The sequence below is a fragment of the Arachis stenosperma genome, chromosome 2, assembly GCF_014773155.1.
Source record: "Arachis stenosperma cultivar V10309 chromosome 2, arast.V10309.gnm1.PFL2, whole genome shotgun sequence".
Lineage (NCBI taxonomy): Eukaryota > Viridiplantae > Streptophyta > Magnoliopsida > Fabales > Fabaceae > Arachis > Arachis stenosperma.
This window is the reverse complement of record NC_080378.1, coordinates 1,819,129-1,841,562: the sequence shown is the minus strand read 5'-3', so window position 1 is coordinate 1,841,562 and position 22,434 is coordinate 1,819,129. Positions and strand designations below refer to the sequence as shown.

Below are 22,434 nucleotides of genomic sequence, written 5' to 3'. Positions count from 1 at the left end.
ATTCTCTCTTCCTGAAACCAAGTTGGATTGCCCCAAAAAAGATAAGACAAAAATAAAAGAGAGAAAGAAAAAACATGAAAGAGAAATTATATATATTATCAACTAGTGACCAGGAAATTAAAAATAAAGTGCTAGAGTATAATTAGAATCAATTAACATTATTTAGTATATTTGAATATTTATTATAAAATATTATAATTTTATTAAATAATTTTAAATAATGCTAATTGATCCTAATTATACTCTAACAAGAATGTGAGAAGATCAATAGAATTTATTATTTTTTATCAATATTTAACCAATAATATTTAAAAGTATGTTATTAGATTATTAAATTAAATTAATTACACTGATGATTAAAAGTGCTAACCAAAACTAATAAATTCTGGTAGTTGTTGAGTTTTTCTCAATTAAAAATATCATTATATATATATATATATATATATATATATATATATATATATATATTAAAATTTTAAATGTTATAAATATATTTTGGACAAATTTAATTTGTCTTTGACAAAAAAATATTTAACAAATTGGTTTTTTGGTCTTTTAGAATACAATAAAACTCTACATCAGAGTAAAATACTTAATCAAATCTAACTAAGTTGTTATAAAAACTTTTTAAATTACGCTCCTCCTCCTCCTCCTCCTTCCAAATTCGCGCATGCATGTTCTTCTGTTCTAATGTTGCGTTTTCTTTTTTTCTTTTTTGTTATCTCATCACCAATAACACTAACATTTTGCAAATATCTTTATTAGTTCTGATTTTCTCCACTACCATCATTAAATAATTTTTGTTCATTTGTGTGTTAATTGAGCTTCACTTGATGCTGCTGATAAATATTAACCAAATTTTTTATTTCTTAAGTAATTTAGAGTTATTTCTTAGTTTAATTGGGGTTCATTTGAATCCAGAAATGAATTCGATATGTTTTTTTAATGATTGAGTCTTTTTGACTATTTGTTTAAATCTGAACTAATTTTGGTACATTTGTGTGTTAATTGAGGTTCACTTGATACTGCTGATAAGTATTGACTAAATTTTTTATTCATTAAGTAATTTCGGTTCATTTCTTAGTTTTAATTGAGGTTCATTTGGATTCAGAAATGAATTTGATGTGTTTTTATTGATGATTGAGTTTTTTTAATTGTTTGTTTAAATCTGAACTAATTGAATGGAATAGAATGGAATCTAATGCAATCGAATAAAGTGATAATGAAAAATTTCATTCTTCTTTGCTAAAAAATTTGGTCAATACTTATCAACAGCCTCAAGTGAACATCAATTAACACAAACACATCGAATTCATTTCTGGATCCAAATAAACTAAGAAATGAATCGAAATTACTTAAGGAATAAAAAATTTAGTCAATATTTATTACAGCATCAAATGAACCTCAATTAACACACAAATGAACCAAAATTAATTCACAAATGAACTGAAATAAACTAAAAAATGAACCAAAATTATTTAATGATGGCACCCGAAAAAATCAGAACTAATAAAGATGTTAGCAAAATGTTGGTGTTGTTGGTGATGACAATAACAAAAGAGAAGAAGAAGAAGGAGGGAAGAAAAAGAACCTACATGTTTGAAAGGAGGAGGAGGAGGAGAAAGAGAAGAAAAATGAGAAGACGAAGACGAAGAATGATATGTTTTGTGTTATTGAAATGCGCATATGCATATACTGGTGTGATGAAAGTGATTTTTGTTGAATTTGGACTAACTTAATTGGATTTGATTACTAAAAATACTTAGATGTGTGTAGCTGAACGATTTAGAATATCAGACAAATTAATTTCTAAAAGATAAATGAAAAAGTTATTCCTTTAATTTTTAAAACAATTTTAAAAGAATAAATCTTCAATCATATGTTTTAGAGATCAAAGCCTAACTTATTACTCTTTTATAAATGTTAAAGACTAATTATTGTTTTATTTACTATAATTTTTAAATATTTTTAATATATTAAATATATTAAAAATTTTAAAATTTCTATTATTATATTTTTTAAAATATACCTTTACGACACCATATAAATTCTTTTTCAAAAGCAATGACACGATTGAAAGAAAGAAAATGAGGTCCCACGCATGCAACTCCATTATCAGCTTAATACATGTCATCTAATAATCTTTCTTGAATCCTCATCGTAATCTCATCACTTCTTTCCATCTCTATAAAAATCTCTCATATTTTGAAGAATTGAACCAAACTTAACTAACATAAACATGGCTGAAGTAGTGAGGAACAAGAGGGTTGTTCTGAGGAACTATGTCACTGGTTTCCCCAAAGAATCAGACATGGAAATTCTGGAAGGAACCATAACTTTGAAGGTTCCAGAAGGTTCCAAGGAGGTGCTGCTCAAGAACCTCTACTTGTCATGTGATCCTTTCATGAGGAATCTCATGAACAAGCCCCAAGGCACCGAGACCAGCAGTGGCCTTACCTATACTTCTGGATCTGTAAGTAGAAATGAACTTCTGAAATTTTTAATGTACTTGTTTGGGTGAGGTCGTAAGAAAATGATTTTTTTTTATTTATCTTTTTTTAAAAGATCTTATGAGAAATAAAAGTAATTTTATATTTGGATATTTCATGTAAAAAGGTCTTTTTATCAATCAATTATGTTTGGGTATAACAATATAAAAGTACTTTTTTGTTTATTTATTATATGAAAAATATTTTTTTTAAAAAAAAAGATCTTTTAAAAAAGATGTAAATTACATCTTCTCAAAAATATATTTTTTTTATTTTATTAGTGCTTTTATTTTTACTACTAGAAATTTGCCAAACACGTTAAAAAATTAAAAAAAAAAAAGATTTTTTTTCATTAAAAAAAATCTTTTTTTAACAAAATAATAGCGTCCAATATGTACTGATAACTTCAAAATTTACTCATCAATAATGCTAGATGGACAATCCTTTTTGTGCAACTAAAGCTTGGGAGGTTCACATTTAATCATTTTGTGTTGCTATTGCAAATATGAAAACTTCTTTTAAGTTTTGTACAATGATTGTGCATAGAGAGTTGTTTATCAAAAATTATTCTTGATCGATTTTAAAACCTTAATAAATATGTTTAGGGAACTGGTTAATATTTTAAAAAATATGGGTTTTAACTTGCTATCAAAAGTGTGAAAGTGTATTTGCTACACACCTAACAAAAAAAAAAAAAAAAAAAACTCATGAATGAAGGCACTTAAGCATTGAAAATAAATACTAATACTTCCGTTCTTAATTAACTAACCACTTCTCTCTTTGATCCTGAAAAATCAATATACATGGACATTACATTGACTTGTACATTTTTTTTCCCAAAATAAAAAGTGAAGTGAACAATTAACCAAAAATGGAGGTAGCACATTTTAGCCATGTATATTCAGTTATGAAAATACTATATGCACACCAAATTAGTCACTATGTATTTGTGTATAAATACATGAATTGTCTAACTCATTTTCAATGTTTATTTTGTATTTCAATGTGTATTCTATAAAAGGTGGCTGATTCAGTGACCACTTAGTATGGTGGATTCTGCTATTACTATCAGTTGCAATGTTGATGTGTGTGCAATTTGCAGGCAATAGGTGGGTTTGGTGTGTCCAAGGTGATAGATTCTGGAAGCCCAGATTATAAATATGGGGATTTAGTATGGGGGCTTACTAAATGGGAGGAGTACAGCTTGGTCCCTTCATCTCAAATAATTTCCAAAATTCAGCACACTGATGGTGTTCCACTTTCTTACTATACTGGAATTCTTGGTATGTATTGAAAAATTCAATCTAACTTTGATTTTGAATGAATCATATGCTTGATTACTGACATGAACTGAAGCTTGAAACTTATGAAATTTTCATCCGGTATTAAAATAATCTATTGTCTTGGTGGCTGTTTGTAGCCCATTCATATTCCAATCTCTATTTTGGTTAAGGTGAAGGCAATAACACTTTTAGTTTTCCTTCTTTCTTCTTTCCTTTTTCTTTTTGGCACTTCATTTTGAGTTGAGTTAGGTTCACTCAATTATTGTATAATTGAAATCTTACTGCTTTTATATGTCTGTTTAGTACTATTTATGATTTATGATAGTGTACATATATTTTAATTTTTTTGGCTAGAGATTTGGTTTCGGCAGATTGAATGTTGAGAAATCATGAATGCAATCTTCTGTGTTTGTTGTTAAGTGATTATTTCTCAACTATGAAGTTTTCACATGATTGTAAATTTGCTTTTGACAATCATGTATCATTAACATTCTATTATTTATAGAAAAATTATGTTACTGGTAGCTAAATTCTCTTTTGCTGCCACATTTTTTCTTTTCATTTTTTTTCTTCATAAAAATCATTGCTTTGTAGTTTTAATATTAGAGTATTAGACACCTTCATTGTTTTACAATGATTTAATGCAGGCATGCCAGGAGTGACTGCTTATGCAGGTCTCTTTGAAGTAGGCTCTCTCCAAAAAGGGGAGAGAGTTTTCGTTTCGGCTGCTTCCGGCGCAGTCGGCCAACTTGTCGGACAATTCGCTAAACTTACAGATTGTTATGTTGTGGGAAGTGCTGGAAGTAAAGACAAGGTATTGCTTTAATTATTGCATTTATATCTGATTAAAGGAAAATTTGAGCCTAAAAATATCAATTAAGTATGCTTTTGTCTTGATATATGTTAATTAGGAATAAGCTAAGGTTCTGTCATGATAAATGATTTGGATAACTAGCCTAACTTGTAAGGAGTTTTTGTTTCATTTGTTTACCTAGTAAAAGTAAACTTCCCCCTCAAATTTATGTCTGTTACTAATTGATATCAGGTGGATCTGTTAAAGAATAAATTTGGATTTGATGAAGGTTTTAACTATAAAGAAGAGCCTGACCTCAATGCAGCTTTGAAGAGGTGAGTTCATAACAACTTTAGAAAGTTAAATTTTAGTTTAATTATATTTAAAACCATGGAAAGGGAGTTTTAGACCGTGTAACCTCAACATCATGGGTTCAAGCCGTGTAGAGAAAAGTAAATTAAGTACGTAAAACATGAAATCGTAACACACTTAGTACAAATCTTATCAAATCTATTGACTCGTTTAAAATCGTAATATCAACAAATTTTAAGAGTTAAATCGAAATTCTAGCTACTGATACGATTATGGGGTCAGGTATTTTCCGGAAGGCATTGATGTTTACTTTGAGAATGTGGGAGGAAAGACGCTTGATGCGGTGCTCCTCAACATGAGAGTCCAGGGTCGCATACCGGCTTGTGGAATGATATCGCAGTATAATCTAACTCAACCGGAAGGTGTAACGAATTTGGCTAACATTGTATATAAGAAGATTCGTATGCAGGGTTTTCATTTCTTCGATTATGTTAACCTGTATCCAAAATTCTTGGAGTTTGTCCTCTCTCATCTCAAAGAAGGGAAGATTGTTTATGTGGAAGACATAGCTGAAGGTCTTGAGAACGGCCCTGCAGCCTTGGTTGGCCTTTTTAGCGGTCGCAATTTCGGAAAACAAGTGCTTCTTGTTGCTCCTGAATAAAAACATATGCTTAACATAGATGGTTTAAAGATACAGGAATATTAGTGGGTCATCAGAATTTATTATTTTTGGCTATCAATTAGCCATCAATGTTTAAAGGTATATGATAAAACATATTGTTAGATTATTAGACTAAAAAAATTAAATTAATAGCTAAATGAGAATAAAAAATAATAAATTCTGATAGTGTCCTTATATTTCTCTTGAATATAGACATATGCTTGTTTTTAAGTTTTTTCTCTTTTTGGTGGATGATGGAGTGTAACTGTGTAACAAAATTTGTATTGCATTTGCACTCGTCCTCCTTAGTTATGTAGTAATGTACTATGAATTGTGTGGACTCTTATATAGTAATGTCATAATGTGCTATATTTGTTTAAGTGGATAAGTGAATTAATCATTTGATTAATTTAAATTAGTTGCTTTGGTTATTGTATTGTGAAGAGTGGAATTTGATTTTTCCAAGTTATTAGCTTTATATTCTTTTCTTTTTTTTTTTGGTGACTAGCTTTATATTCTTTCTTATGAGTTATACTGTCATTTATATTTATTGTATACCCGACAAAATAAATTATCTATATGTAATCAATATATTATTCTACATTTTTGCCTTTTATTTAAAATTTATTATATTTTTTAATAGAATTTGTACGGTAGGTCGGATATCGGACGGTTTGTGGAAGTCTCGAGTTTGAGTGTGGGATCCCGCCTGGTAGTGAGGTGTGGGAGCGAGGGTAGGAGCCGCCGACTTCTCGAGAACTTCTAGCAGAGTGGGAAGTTATCTGCAAAGACACTCCGACGTCCAAGTCAGGAGAGTGTATAGGTGATGTGTGAGCAGAGTAACGGTGACGTACCTTGGGCGAGGGGTAGGTCCCTCCCTATATATACCCTGTCAGGAGTGGGTCCCGCAAGGACAGATCCACCTTCCTCAAAGTTTCCTAATATAACTGTAGTGGTGAGCTGTAGAGGGACGTGTGTTCAGGTTGGCTCCCGGACGTCCCATGCCCGTCTGTCGAGCCGTACAGATCGGGTGCTCTGTGGGTCGGATCGGCCAGCGTGCCTCTTGGGCTGGGCCTTTACAGAATTAATTTTATTACGTTAAAACTATGGTTCTGTATTATTTTTTTTTAAATTTTATAGAATATAAAATTAAATATTTATAATTAATATATTATCTATTATCTAGTATATATATATATATATATATATATATATATATATATATATATAATGGAAATTAGAAGAAATTTAGTATAAAAAAATTATTTTCTAAAATATTTTTGCATTATATACAATTGTTTTTAAAAAATATTTTTCCATTTTTTAAATTTAAACCTAAAACTTCTTAATTTACATTTAAATTATTTATCCTCTAAACTAACCTCATATTTATTATTATTTTATATAAATAAATAAAAAATAAATTAATACTACTATCTATTTCACAATTAATGCTTAATATTAAAAGTAGAAAAAAGTTAAAATTTTATGCAATTTTTAAAAAATAAATTAAATACATAAAATATAAAATTAGAATAAGATTTAAATTATAAAATTTTCAAACCTAATATAAATTTTTAAATGATAATATCAAAAAAATTGTAAGGAATAAATGGAAAATTTAGCTACTATCTATTTCACTGTGCAATGTGCATAACATAACATTATCCCAATTCCAAGTCGCTGAAGCGGATAGAATAGATAGTGAAGAGGAGCATACGGCATTAAGCGAGGTAAGCATGGCTCTGGTGTGTGGTTCCGCGTCGGTGACGTTCCCTTCATCTTCTTTCCCACGTCACAGCCACAGGAATACCTCTTCCTCATTGGTTGGGTTACAATTTCCATTGCACAAGCTGGTATCCTTATCATTATCTCCCTCTTCTTCTTCTTCCAACACCAATGCAAGGATCCTCCGTATCCATTCTCAGCAGCAAGATTCTTCCCTCGTTCCTCCAGAACAAGATCCACGCTTCCTCTGCGTCGAACCCGAACCCCGATTCAAAGGCCCGGTGCCACTTCTTTCTCTACTCTTTTGTTTTAGCTTCTTAGTAGGTTTCTACGGAATAAGCTTTCTCAATGTTGTGCACAAACTCCAATGAGTTGTTAGTAAAAGCACTGGTTAGTAACAGGTTTTGTAAATTAAGACTTGATTTGTCATACTGTATATTGTTTGGATAGTTTTAGTGAAATTCATTGCTGGAATCCAAAACCTGCAAAAAAGAGCCGAAAAGTTAGTGTGGAAGTTTCAAATTTTTGTGTTTTTTTACAATTGTGCTTTGTCATAACCTAATCAGCTTGTAATTGAAGGACAATACCCTATAGAACTGCAGATATAATTGTAATTTAGCCTATCTTTGCTTTGTCATAACCTAATCAGCTTCAAATTGTATTCGTAATTTCTTCTTCATCTCTGTCTTTAGTTGTTATACTTGTGGTTTGTGTTATATCAGCCCTACACTGTCACTGAAAATTCAAAAAACTTAGTAAACTGAGTAAGTGATGCATCCGGTTTCTGTTAAAAGATGCATGCATTTTCTACTTTTTTTTTTTTTTCCATTTGAGTAAAGCTGTTGCTGTCTGTAGAGTCTTTTCGTAATGAAGTTTAAACGGTTCTAATATGTAAACAAAATTGCAGGACATTTGGAACAAGACCTGGTATCCAAAAGCTGCCGATCATGTTAATACGGAGAAAACATGGTATGTTGTTGATGCTACAGACAAAGTTCTTGGCAGACTGGCATCAACGATTGCTATTCATATCCGAGGGAAAAATCTAGAAACCTATACTCCCAGCGTGGACATGGGTGCATTTGTAATTGTGGTATGTATTGCAGCATAAATTTTTATGCTATTTGCAGTAGAAGCTCTCAGTCCAAGATTTTAATACGTATGCTAAAATAACCTTGTTGGTTAAACTCTTCTTTGAAAACTTTTTTTTCTGTTCCTCTTTTATTTTTGGGGTTGAAGTTACAGTGAGAATGAAGTAGTAGCTGAGAATGAATATTCGACTTCCCTAAACATTTCTCATGTCATTTATAAATGAACCTTGGATTACCTTGACATTTCTTTTTTCTTGCCAATGTATGGTTTTAAGTCATAATTGGAAATCTCTTAATTAAGCCCTGAATATAGTTATGTATCTTGTTTTGGATAGTTTTGGTTGCTGCAATATCCTCCTTGGTCTGCAATATGTAAATTTGAAGATAGGAACTCTTCTACATTTTCTTTCTTCCTGTATATATATATTCTGAGAAAATTTTTGTATGCCTTTTAAGTTTGACACGCATTATTACTTATTAGGTATGAGGATGACTTGTGGTGCAATGATATATTCCAATATTTCAATAATCCTTACTTATTATAAGAAAGGGAAAAAAGAGGAAACATGCTCTTCTTCATAATCATAGGGAACCCCTGTATTGTGGTCATACTCTTTTACATTGACCCTCCGTTTATATTTATTGCGAGGAAATTTTTATGCATTTGAATTTTTGCTTAAATTATAGTTACTAGTACATGACTTATGAGCCAATGGTATTTTCCGATGTTTCAATAACCTGTAATGGAAATAGCTTCTGCTTCATGGGGAATCCTTTATATTGTGGCCACTTATAATATAATTATCCATTTTACCACCCTGACCCTTCTTCTTGAAGTTTTGGTCTATGGAATTTCTACTTGAATCTTATTTTCTTTTATTTTAATTGACGTATATGGCTCAGCATAGTCTCGTGCTATGCAAAAATATCTAAAAATAAAAGTATTGCCCTACAAGCTAAGGTCTGAATCTCTTCTATTTTGATTTGGGATTCAAAAGGTGAATGCTGAAAAGGTTGCTGTATCTGGGAGAAAGAGAACCCAAAAGCTTTACAGGAGGCACTCTGGTAGACCTGGTGGTATGAAAGTAGAGACATTTGCTCAGCTGCAGAACAGAATTCCTGAAAGAATTATCGAACATGCTGTTCGTGGCATGCTTCCGAAGGGGAGGGTAGGTCACATACACATACTATGCTGTTGTCGATATAATTCTAAAATATTAACTTTCACAACATATCTCATGCAAGATATGTCACCATAACCGAAAAAGGTTCACTAATTGACTTAGGAATCTAAGTTTTGGTTTGAATTTTGAAAGCCAGGCTCAGATCTTTGAAGAAAATACCTTCATGGTCATACTTTGGGATTGGATAATCTTTTCGGGTCCATTGAGTATTTGTTTTAGGACAAAAACACACAGATTCTGAGAAACAAAATTGTTTGGAGGACATAAATACAGAAACAGCCAAAAGTATTTTTAGTTGAATTTAATTTTCATGTCCTGTTAGTGTAAAATAATTTTACACAGACAACCAATCTTGTATTGTCACTTCAACAAAAGTAACTAATTTTCAAACCCACATCCCACTACTTAAAAGGTCATCTAAATGAATTTGATTGGATGATTGTAAATTTACACTTTTAGAACATCAAAATTGAACTTCTTTTAATTTGGGATAAGTATCTTTGATTTTCTGTCCACAAAAAACTGGAGACACAACTCTTCTGTAGTGTCTCTGTTTCTATATTTTCTCTCTTAACAAACCTACCAAATGCAGCCTTGTAAGTGGTTTAGTAGGACAGCAGAACTCGTGTTGGAGAAATATTCAATTTTTCTTAGACAAAAGATTATCTCTCTTTTATAAAATGTATAATAATGAAGGTTTTGTGTATGCAGCTTGGGAGGAGGCTATTCACCCACCTGAAGGTTTATGAGGGTCCAGATCATCCTCATGCTGCACAGAAGCCCATCGAACTGCCAATTCAGGATAAGAGAATATATTTACAGAGATAAAGAGAAAGAAATGCATTTATAAGAGTTTATTTCGTAGATCGTTGAGTTACTGGCCTCATGTCTTTCATTTAATGTTTATATTGTCTGTAGATGTATTCGATTATGGTGTTGTTTTTGCTAAAGGTCCGTGGTTTGACTCAGAGAGATATGTAATTTGTGTTTTTCTAATTTGATTCCAGTTAATGGCAACGTATTACATTTTTTATTTTTCTTTTTTAATTTTTTGAAGAAAGCGTTTTCCTTTTTCTGCCATTTGCTATGGACAAATTATATTTATTGGTGGAAACTCAGTTAATTTCATGTGATGATAATTAAGAGCGGTTAAATAATTTGTCACTTCACATGAGTTTTTACCTTCATTAAAAATGATATATTAGGTACAAGTACAACAAAGCATCCATGACTTAGGAAGAGAAAATCTAGGTGGTGTTATTTTCCTCAACAAAGGCCTTGCCAATACTATAACAAGATACTCTTTCACAATCCAACAAATTTATGGTTCTTTTAAGTTGTAACAATTCTGTGAAATAAGAAAGTTCTTCATTGTAATACTCAACTATGACAAATTCGACACAAACAATGTAGTTCCAAGTTAACCGAAATATGATGTAATTCTTAAAATAATGGCTTAGCATAATGTATTTTAAATAACAGCTTACAATGTGCACACATTGTATATAATTCCAATCACTCCAATTCGAATTAATAAAGGTAGAAAATCATAGGTAAATCGAAACAAAGATAAATTATTGTGGAAGTCACCGTGCATAGATAAATCGAACTATAGTGATTCGATTTACTAGGGGATGTTTCATGCATGCATACATAAATCGACTCAGCCAATTTACATGTTATCTTAGTAATTTGAATTAGGAAGATCTATGTAACATTTTTAAGTTTGGGCGGATGAATTATGTAATTTTTTTTATTAGATTTGATTTATTTCTGCGTTTTACCCCAAAAATAATATATAATTAAAAAATTATAAATATTATAAAAATATCATATATTATAGTATTTTAGGATCAGAGTTCATCACTGAACTTATAATGAGCAAATTGTTTAGTAAACTAAAATAAAAAGTTATGGTCATCAACTAAATTTTTTAAATAATTGTGAAAAATATTAGCTAGAAAAGAGAATAAAAAATGAAATGCATAAAATTATGTGCGAAGAGATAAAGATGTTGAAGAGAATATTAATTTATATAGTAAATATGAATATAAGTGAGAATAAAATAAATAAATTATATTTTATTAACTAATTTATATCTATTAAAAAATAATATTATTATTAAAAATATATTGAGTAACTTACATAGGAATAAAGAGTAAAAAAATAAAAAATAATGTTAAACACTATATAAGAAGAATAAAAAATAATATAATAATAAAAAAATTATAAAATAATAATTTTATTAAAATATTTATGTAATAATATTAAAAATTGTCTAAGATATCAAAAATTTATTGTACCATGATAATTTTACTAAAATATTGTTGTGAGCTGAAGTGTATGTTGTTCTAAATTAACTTTTCTTAGCTTTATGAGGATTGATACTCTAAATAATTTTAGTTGGGTGAAAGGTACGGGATAAAAATATTGAAGCCTTTATTTTAATTAAAATTTTTTATTTATATAAGTTTTAGTGTAGGATATAAATTTTAAAAATATTTGATATGTTCTAAAACTTTATAGCATTTTGCTTTAAATGAAAATGTCTTAGGGTATTGCAGTAAAAAAAGCTTGAGCTTCAAGTTTCAAGCAAGGAAGAACTTTGAAGGGGGAATTAATGCCGGAACTTATAAGACCATCTCTAGTAGGGATCTCATCCCACCTGTCATAAAAAGTAACTCTACATCAGCTTTTGCGTCATAAACAGTAAATAGGAACTCAAAGCATCTCTCTCTTCTCCATTAGAAGGAACTAACTTTAGTCCCTGTTGTGGTTCCACTTAATTAATTAATTAAAATACTTGTAATTAATGTAATTAATTTTTTTAATAATGTAATTTAAATATTTAAATTTAAAAATAATTCACTATTAAAAGATATTAATATTAAATAAATTCATATATAACAATAATACACAATAGATAATTCGGGGTTACACTAATTTGTAAATTACTTAATACAAAGAAAAACATAATTAAACTCTAAAGTTGACGACAAACATTATGAAATTGTCATATGTGTTCAATCAAGTCCTCCTTCAATATTAGTTAAATAATTCACTAATTAATTATTATAATTATTAATAAATTAATTATAATTTAATTACTTAATTAATTATTAGTTAAATAATTAATATAAATTATTAATTAAATAAGTATATCAATATTTAATATAATTAATTATTATAATTATTATTAAATTAATTAACATTTTATACAATTATTTATTTTTTACTAACTTGCCATTTGGCAAGTTTTGATTGAGCAATAGGAGTCTCCATTCAGAGGGATTCCCTCTTCTTGAAAACAGTAAGGGAACTCACTTTAGCTCTACTCCAACGCTTTAATTCCTCCTTTTCTCTGACTATATAGTAACCGGGCTCCCCATTGGAGATGCTCTAATGACCCATATCTCAGTGCATTTACAATTAATAACGCCTCTTGCCTTTTCATATTAAATTATTAATGTATTTAAAAAAAATTAATAATAATATACTTTTATTTTCATTGTCTATATATATATATATTAAATAGTAAAAATTTAGGTGCAATTAATTTCATGCTATAATACACAGACACTGACACAGACACGGGATACGATATGATATGGGACAGGCCGACACATAAATTTTAAAATCTTATAAGATATGGAGACACACATATATATAAAATATAAAGTATTTTTTAGATAAATCGTAATGATATTTTGATATTTTATTGATATTAAAATATAAATTAATTTTTGTAATCATTTTTAATGTCTTATTTCAATTATATCAAGTATTTAAAATATTTTTTATTTTAATAAATAATAATTTATACTATATCTAAATTTATTTTAAGAATATATGTTAAGAATAAGATTGGACAAGCATTACGTGATGGTATTTAAGTGTGTCCTGGTGAAAATTTTTTTATTTTTTATTAAGACATGGTTTGGACACAGCAGACATGCATGTCGGACGAGTGTCGGTGAGTGTCGTGTCTAGAATGTGTCGGATAAGTGTCGGTGAGTGTCGTGTCCAAAATGTGTCCGACACGCAGACACAACAGAGCGAAGTATCCATACTTCATATATTTCATGTAAAGTTAATAGATGAAAGTTCTTAGACGAAAATTTAGTTAAATTTGTCAAATCATTTAATAATTATTAACTATCAACTTCACATAAAATTATCTGTAATTAAATTTTTATTTATTCATCTCTCTTAAGTTATGGTGTTACTGCATTGTTCCCTTCTAGTTTTCAAGTTGACATTTATCTCACTTCTTTTAGCAAATTTTTTAAATATGAGTGAAATATTAATTTAATTTCTATTCATTTTTTAGAATAACAACGCAATTTTTTAAAATAAAAATAATTTATTTTGATCTTTGTTCTTTATTTCTTTGATACAATATGATTTTTGTAGATATTTTTCCGTCAATTCTGAACAAAAAACATTGACGTATCAAATTTAAAAATAAACAAAAATTTAATTGTCTCTAAAGTTAAATTGGTTTGCAGTTTATTTGTCCTTATTCTTTAAACAATATTTTTTTCAAATTATTTTTTATTTATTATATTAATATTTTTTTTCAATAAATTATTGAATATATAATATAATAAGTACAAACTAACTAATAAATTATTCAAATTTAAAGATAGAGTAAAGTATCGTTTTTGTCCCAAACGTTTAGGGTAAATCCTATTTGTGTCTCTAACGTTTAAATCATCCTATTTGTATCCCTAACGTTTGTAAAAGTGATTCAATGTTATCCTGCTATCAATTACACATCATGAATAATTGAAAAAACGATACTTTATTCTTTAAAATATTATTTATTATGAAATTAAATAAATAATTCTCAAATATAATTTTTAAATATATAAATAATAATATTAAAATACGATTAATACATTAATAATAATAACCCTATAATATACTATTCGTATTATGATTTAGATAATTTTTATAATAAAGTAATAACTAATGAACACATTATTTAATATATAATAATTTTTTTGAATAATAATAAATTTAATTTTTTATCTCTTTAAATTAAATTAATAATTCTATTCTATATCTTTACACTAAAATATATATATACTTATACAAATGGTCAAAAATTTATTTATTTTTTTTAAATAAGTATTTTTTTGGTGGCTTTTTAAATAAGTATTTAAAAATTTATACTTGGCACATATTACTTTTTTAAAAAATAACAATAAAATCTTTTAAAGCCAGAAAATGTTTAGAAAAGGTGGTAGATCCCTCTTCCCCTGTTCTCAGCAATCAGCTCATTTTTTCTTGAGCATTGTTGGGTGTCACTAAACCGACGTCGTTGAGTGAGCTTGTGAAGGTGGAAGAAGAAGATGTCGCAGCAACAGCAGAACAGCAACATACCAGTGAGCGAGGTTTTCTGGACTCTCGCTGATAAAGCCGACAAGAAGTTCTCCAACATCAGAGACTTGCCTTATTACCAGCGCTCTAGGTTCCCTTCTTCCTCCCTTTTTCCTTTTTCAATAAATTTTTTGTTTTGTTGGTTCCCCCAAAAATTAGGGAATTCGTGAATTGAAATAAGTTTGTAAGTTTGTTGTTTGATTTTAAGTCTTTTGGTGCACAGTGAATGACAATTATCAATTGGTTTAATTGTTGTGTCATAGTGAAGAATTCTTTGCTGATTCATTTGAGAATAGGGCTTTCAATTTTGTGTAATTTAGGAGAATAAGTACTGTGTAGGTTGTTCCGTGGTTTATCATTTGGTTTAACAGAAAAATGTTCAGTAAAACTGAGTGTTGGGTGGCAAAGGTGCCAAAGGGTGAAACAAACATAAGGTTAGTGTGGTTGAAACGAGTATGCATGGATGAGTTGTCATAAGCAATTGAATAGAATAAGGAACGAGGACATGATAGAGAAAGTTGGAGTGGCGCCTATTGTTGAGAAGATGGTGGAATCTTGTCTTAGGTGGTTTGGAGCTGTGGGGAAAAGACGACGAAGCATCCGATCAGGAGGGTTGATCAAATAGAAGATAAACAAGTGGTTTGAGGGGAAAAAGAAGACCTAAAAAGTCTCTGAATGAGGTGGTCAAGAGAGATTAAGTATAAATGACTTTATTGCAAACATGCAAACATAATAATTAATAAATGATAGGATACAATAACATCATTTGATTCATGTAGTTGATCTCACCTAATGAGATAAGTCTTTGTTGTTTATTTTTTTGGTTTATACTAACAAATGATGATGGAAATTCGGTTACTTATGGGTTCACCTTTATTAGACAAACCCTTCTTATAGCCTCGTTTGAGATATGATACATTCTTTTATAAGGTGTTGAAGGTGTACGCATTATTGTCAAAGATTCAGGTTAATGGTATAAAGTAAGGAGATTGACTCATCTGTGATCTAAGCCTTACATTTAGCATATTATAGGGTGTATTTTGCACAGCACTGCTGCAAGGATTCTTTTATTTAGATTAGTTTTGGGAGTTGATATTGGTGTAGTTTATTAATTTATTTAGTTTTTTGGCATATAAAGCAATAATTATTAATATTTTACTCTAGTTTAATGGTTAAAAATCAGAATGGCATTAATTTTGCTCAACAAGGAAGAACTATTTTGACTCATTAGAGAATAAAACTTGGATTTAGTGAAGTTTGAGACAATCTATTTGGGTAGTTAATATTTTGCTGCTTTGATTATTACATTGCTAAATGACAATGGTGTAGATTAATAACTTTAGTAAGTTTTCCTGCAAAGAATTAAATATTGACAGGTCAGTTATTATTGGTATTGGTTGATCTATGAAAGCGAAATTTCTGTGAATTAACTTTGTTGTAGGCATGATACATACTTTTATAAGGTGTTCAAGGTGTACACACAATTGTGGAAGTTTCAACAGGAGAACCGGCAGAAGCTGGTAGAAGCAGGGCTAAAAAGATGGGAGATTGGTGACATTGCATCTCGCATTGGACAGCTATATTTTGGGCAGTATATGCGCACAAGTGAGGCGAATTATCTATCAGAGTCATACATATTCTATGAAGCCATATTGACGAGGGAGTATTTTAAGGAGGGGCTGTTTCAAGATGTGAATATTGCAAACAAACAATTAAGGTTTCTTGCACGGTTCCTGATGGTGTGTTTGGTCTTAAACCGAAGGGAAATGGTGCAGCAATTGGTTAATCAGCTTAAAGTATTAGTAGATGAATGCAAGAGGACATTCCAGGTTTATATATGCTAATTTTTGTCGCATTTTCTTGTAGCATTTTGAATTTCTGATTTGTTGATAATGTTAAGCATCTCCAAAAAACAAAATTGTTGCTGTCTAGAATATAAATGATACATCTTTACACTTTTGACAATTGACAGTTCACTTAAAACATAATCTACATGCCATAATTGACTATGATAAAAAGGTACCAAATTTAAAAATTGTGTTTAGCCATTCATGTTTTGGTAATTGTGTGTGAAGGGGTTGATTGTTCATGAAAACTATCCGCAGTGTGCGTGCGCATGAGACAAAGTGAGAGGAAGAGAAGGGGAGAGTGAGTGCATGAGTGTAAATTATGTTGTTCCAAGTTTCAAGGACCAGCACAGCTATTGAGAGATTAATTTGGACTTTCCCCTGAAGAAACACTGATTTGGGCGTAAAAGTGGATAATGAACAGGTCAATTTGATCTTGTGCAGAAATTCAATTTAGTTTTGAAGGATGGGACTGTTAAGGATTAAAACTGTAACGTCTTGATCAAACATGCATTGATATGAATTCAACTATTCTTGAAGCATAAGTAATTCATTGAAGGCTTACATATCTAATATTGATGAATTTCTGATTTATTCTGCATTTTTAGTATAATGAAGCTGATAGACAACAAAGTAGGGTTTTGTATCGAGGCATGACATGGTGCTGTCCAGAATATGTGATGATAGAATATCATTTTTGGAAATGACCTTCATATACTTTGACTACAGGAAAGTGACTTTAAAGAATGGAAGCTGGTGCTTCAAGAAATAGTCAAATTTTTAAAAGCTGACACAGCTTTTATCAATATCAGACCCTTGAGATACAGTCTAGTTTTGGACCCTCATCCAGATACTTTACCACATGTTCCTGCAGCTATCACAAAACGAAGTTTAAAATTAAGAGATGCTGTCTTAAGTAGTTCCCATCAAAATGAGGTAAGTACCAGGATTACTTTTGCTTCTTACCTCAAAATTCATATAACCAATTTAGGTATTACTGCTAAAAGGATGTTTGCTATCATAGAATAATATTTCATTATTTATATAAATGTTATTTCCGAACAGGTTAAGTTTTCAGATATTACTCTTGACACTTTTCGGATGCTTCAATGCCTGGAGTGGGAACCTAGTGGCTCATTTTACCAGTCTACTGGTTCAAAACTTGGTCAGAATGGAGCCACCGGGGCTAGTCGTATTAGTTACTCCCAAGAAATTGCTGATCCTACCTTACCTGCAAATCCACGGAAAGCTGTGTTATACCGTCCATCATTAACCCATTTTGTAGCTGTAAGTATGAAACAATATATTTTACTTTTTCTTTCCTTTAAATAGTTTTCCAAGAGCCCATTATCCACTAATCGTTGGATCAAATTGGGTTTGATTTCATGCTAAAGTTTATGGGATTTAATTGATTTTATGGTGATTTCTTTCTTGGGATTCCTAAGCAAAGCATATGTGAAATTCATGAAGCCATCTCATGTCTACTATTTCTCTGTGTTACCTAATGATACTTCTACAGAGTAAGCCTCAATGATAAGATTGATGTCTTGTGACCTATAGGTTATAGGTTCAAATCCTAAGAATAGCCTTTCCCCTTGTTGGGTTAACACTGCCTATATCTATTCTCCCCAGAACCACCACTGGATGTTTGTCTTTTGCAATGGGCAGTGGGACGCTGTTTTTTACTTAACAATGACCACTCAAATGAAAGAGAGAGAGAGAGAGAGAGGATATTTTAAAAAGCTTCGAATTGGACCGTCCATTCTATGTAAAATGTGTTTTTGACTTCACTCCAACTTGAAGAAAAAACGGTTCTTAATTATCAGTTCAATGTTATAGTGAGTATTTATTTCATTATCGTTTTTCCTTTCAATGGTTAGGTTCTTGCCACAATTTGTGAGGAGCTTCCTTCTGATGGTATTCTCCTTGTATACTTGTCGGCTTCAGGTTAGTTATCCTCTATAAACTAGTAATATATCCATGTAAACTCTATTAGTTGAATTGATTGAGAGGAATGTGAACTCTATTTTCTACATCAAATGCAGGATCTTGCACTGCTGCAAAGAATGAATCTGGTTGTATACCCCTTGGTCCCCGCGGAGATGGAGGTACACTTTTTCTTTCAATCTTGTATTGCTTGCTGCATATTATTTTCTGCACTTTCCACAGCTCCTTTAATGGGTTCATAGCCCTTTCAATTGACAGTGCTCATTGTCCATCCTCTCACCTGATAATCCTTTTTCTTAGTGGGTGGAGTTGTCAGCTACATCAGATGCTATTGTGTGAAGAAAAGCCCTTATATTTAATTCTTACACTGGACCAAAATCCATTAAATGAACTTATTTTAATGGATATTTTAGTAGAATAATACTTAACTGTCTGGAAAACAGCACAAAAATATAATAATAATGGAGAACACTAGAATGTGATGCTGCTGCTAATAAGGAAAGAGAATAATGAATAGTAACATGACCTTTAAGGTTGTTCATGGGTAGTGGATCATCATGAACCTTTACAATTTGAACTGTGCAGTGTATTATCTCTAACTTGTCTACAATTAGTACCTTCTGTAAATTGTTTTAAGTCATTCTCACTGTCATATTTTCTGAAATAGGTCCAAGCAAGATGAAGATTTAACATTTATTATGGTCATAGGTATATATTGAAAAGCACTTGTAATATGTTAATGATTCTCTCTTGCTCATCAATTTATATAATGATGATAGAATGGTTACATTAGACATAGTTCTGTTGGAACTCCAGATTACTTCAACTTGATCATCCCTTTTCAGGACCAAACTGTGTATACCCATCTGACTTTCTACCATTTACAAGAAGACCACTTCTTCTGGTCATCGATAATGATAACAGCAAAGCATTTAAGGCAAGCATGCCTTTTTTTTTTTATATCACAATTTTATTTTATTTTTAAATAATAATGTTGTTTCTTGGATTTATTGCCATTGTCTATAGTAGTTTATAAATGCTTGCTTTTCCGATTGAGCTAATAATTTGGAGGGAAGTAATGTTGCTGCAATAGCATACTTGTTAATGAAAATATTGAGCGTAAATGTTAACTATTGTATCCAGTTTTCTTGGAAATTTAAGTATGCTGGGCAGCCAAGATTGAATTAGAATGATTCGACCTCCCAAAGGGTCGTACATACATAAAATCTATCTATTTTGAGCTAGATTTTATTTCAACATTTTGCATAATGGAAAATAGTGTTGGAATTATTGACGTAATCACAACTAGTATTTTCCGTCTTTAAATTCTTTGGCCTTACTGATTACTTTAGAGCATTTAAAAAAAGCAGGCAATTGATAATGTGCAGGTTATATCCGGAGCCGAAAAGGGAGAATCGATTGCTATGCTCCTTTCTCCAAGCTGTTCACCTCCAATTGCATCTGATTCTTCCTCTCATATTTCAAATGGTAGTATATTCACCATGTTTCTTACCGCTCCCCTGCAAGCTTTCTGTCTGCTGCTAGGATTTTCAGGCACTGATATTGATTTGGTCCGTTCTAAGCAACTGTTTTCCTTAAACATCTTTTATTTTCTGGGATCCAGAAATTTCTATACTTGGTCCCTCATCAACTTAAATTTAATTTCAGGACAAATATAACAAAGCTGAAATGCTGCTCTCATCTTCATTAAACAACTGGGGAGCTGTGTTGGCAACCACGGACACACTCAATCCTGTATGGGGACAGGTTTTAGGTGATCCCTTTATAAGGAGAATTCTTTTAAGGTAAAGCTTCTCTCTTCATTAATGTTCTATCCCCAACTTGAGTAAGGTTCTTCTGAAATGCTTGAGAAGTAAAAATCCTCAGGCTGAATTTATAAATACACAAGACAATAACATTCCCTAACTATAGGAAACAAAAAAAGGAGGACAAAAAAGTATCAGGGTCAAAACAAATCATATGCTAAATATAATTAGAATAAACCGAGGATGTTAGCCTTTAAACAGGAGATAATTCAAATATACAGTTACGTTCAATATATCTGAAACATATTCCTTTGTGAAAAACTAAGAATGTTACCCAGATATTATGGAACATACTTTCTTTTGCTTCTCTTGACAAGCTCATGTTTGCTTTGATTGACTAATCAAGCCAACCTTTTCATCTCCGATTTGGTACAGATTCATGTTTTGTGAGGCAGTATTGACCTTGTACGCTCCAGCTCAAGACAAAAGTGAGTTCCTTCCTTCATGCGTCCCTTCTCTTCCAACGCCTGTCCTGCCACCGAATTATTCCTATCAGAATGTAATTCTGCAACTCGCCGGAATTTTCGGTGCAACTAAGTATTTTGTCTTCTCAGAGGATGATCTTGCTGACAAAACACAAACAAACCTGGAGTTGTAGACTCTTGTGAAGATAAGCGAAAGCTTCACTTCAACAGCTTAGTGTATACTGTTTCTTTGTATAGTAGAAATCAAAAGTGAATCTCTATTCTTGTTTGGCCGTGCGATTTCCTAGAACTTGAGTGCAATATTGGTGTTGAAACAGTTTTTGAGCATGAAACAAATTATGTTGTGCTTTTGAGTTTTTACAAGCAAACACTTGATTTGTGTTGCAATTCGTTGTCGTTAAATGGCCAGCACGTGAACAAGAAAGTCCAGAAGTTTGATAGGGCTGTCCCTAGGAACTATCATTTCTTGTAGCATAGTATTTATGATAATAAACAAGTTGGGAGGTTCGAATCACACTTTATGACGAAGAATGATAAGGATTATTATAATTTATTATTTTTGGCTATTAGTTAGCTTATCAATATTAAAAAGTATATGATAAAGTATATTGTTGGATTATAAGATTAAAGAAATTAGATTAAATGAATTAAGTTGATGGTTAAGTAAATGTCAAAAACAATAAATTTTGTTGACGACTTAATATTTCTTTTTTATGTGTGCAATAATTTATTAGCTAAAGACAAATCTAATTAAATTGAAAAATATTTTGGAAACAAAGAAATATAATAAAAATTTAAATAATATAATTAAAATTTGAACATATAAGTTAACATAAAAATATATAAAATAATAAAAATATTATGTGTACATAAAAAAAAGGATAAATGACCTATATAAACCATGCATTGAAAAAATTTACATGATTCCGCCAAAGAAAAAAAACGTTATAAGGTTCTACCAAGAGGATATTTCTATATAGTTCGAATTAGTGCAATTCGAATTACATATTCATAGTAATTCGAATTATACTGATTTGAATTACACACACTCAAGTACTAATTCGAATTAAGGTGCTTCGAATTACACACACACAAAGTCACACTAATTCGAATGGGTTAGGTTCGAATTACTCTAGTTTTCGTGCCTATAGTAATTCGAAACAGAATGTTTCGAATTACTCCCTGTTTTGCCTATATAAGTAGTTCGAACTAACCTCATTCGAACCGCTTTTCCAAATCCATATCCCATCAAATCCCAGAGAAAACGACCCAAAACGACTCCAACAAAAGTTTGAGCAGAATATTTAGCTGATGGAGGATAATCCGAACAGACTTTATCGTTTGGATGGAGTAGCCCATATAGCTGGTGTCATCAACGAAGAGGTCAGTGCGAACCTGTTCTTTTAAAATAGGAGTGAATAAATTAAAATTTTTTTATATGTTTTTTGTTATTGGTTTTGATA

General features: G+C 30.6%; 3 protein-coding genes across 3 annotated transcripts; all 3 read left to right on the top strand.

Annotated features, from left to right (window-relative positions):
* Positions 1 to 2,084: 2,084 nt before the first annotated feature.
* On the top strand, positions 2,085 to 6,003 carry LOC130961880 (2-alkenal reductase (NADP(+)-dependent)-like). The gene is made up of 5 exons (XM_057887918.1): positions 2,085 to 2,473; positions 3,592 to 3,772; positions 4,420 to 4,586; positions 4,818 to 4,900; positions 5,160 to 6,003. Exons 1-5 carry the CDS (start codon positions 2,240 to 2,242, stop codon positions 5,536 to 5,538), a joined length of 1,044 nt encoding a protein of 347 aa, XP_057743901.1. The 5' UTR covers positions 2,085 to 2,239; the 3' UTR covers positions 5,539 to 6,003.
* Positions 6,004 to 7,181: 1,178 nt separating this feature from the next.
* LOC130960315 (uncharacterized) lies at positions 7,182 to 10,588 on the top strand. The gene is made up of 4 exons (XM_057885690.1): positions 7,182 to 7,547; positions 8,174 to 8,359; positions 9,356 to 9,526; positions 10,253 to 10,588. Exons 1-4 carry the CDS (start codon positions 7,278 to 7,280, stop codon positions 10,367 to 10,369), a joined length of 744 nt encoding a protein of 247 aa, XP_057741673.1. The 5' UTR covers positions 7,182 to 7,277; the 3' UTR covers positions 10,370 to 10,588.
* Positions 10,589 to 14,799: 4,211 nt separating this feature from the next.
* Positions 14,800 to 21,487, top strand: LOC130962013 (uncharacterized). Its single transcript, XM_057888094.1, has 10 exons — positions 14,800 to 15,017; positions 16,368 to 16,755; positions 17,503 to 17,709; positions 17,839 to 18,060; positions 18,654 to 18,720; positions 18,819 to 18,881; positions 19,566 to 19,657; positions 20,109 to 20,291; positions 20,389 to 20,525; positions 20,922 to 21,487. The coding sequence occupies exons 1-10, from the start codon at positions 14,899 to 14,901 to the stop codon at positions 21,142 to 21,144; spliced, it is 1,701 nt and encodes a 566-aa protein (XP_057744077.1). The 5' UTR covers positions 14,800 to 14,898; the 3' UTR covers positions 21,145 to 21,487.
* Positions 21,488 to 22,434: the final 947 nt, after the last annotated feature.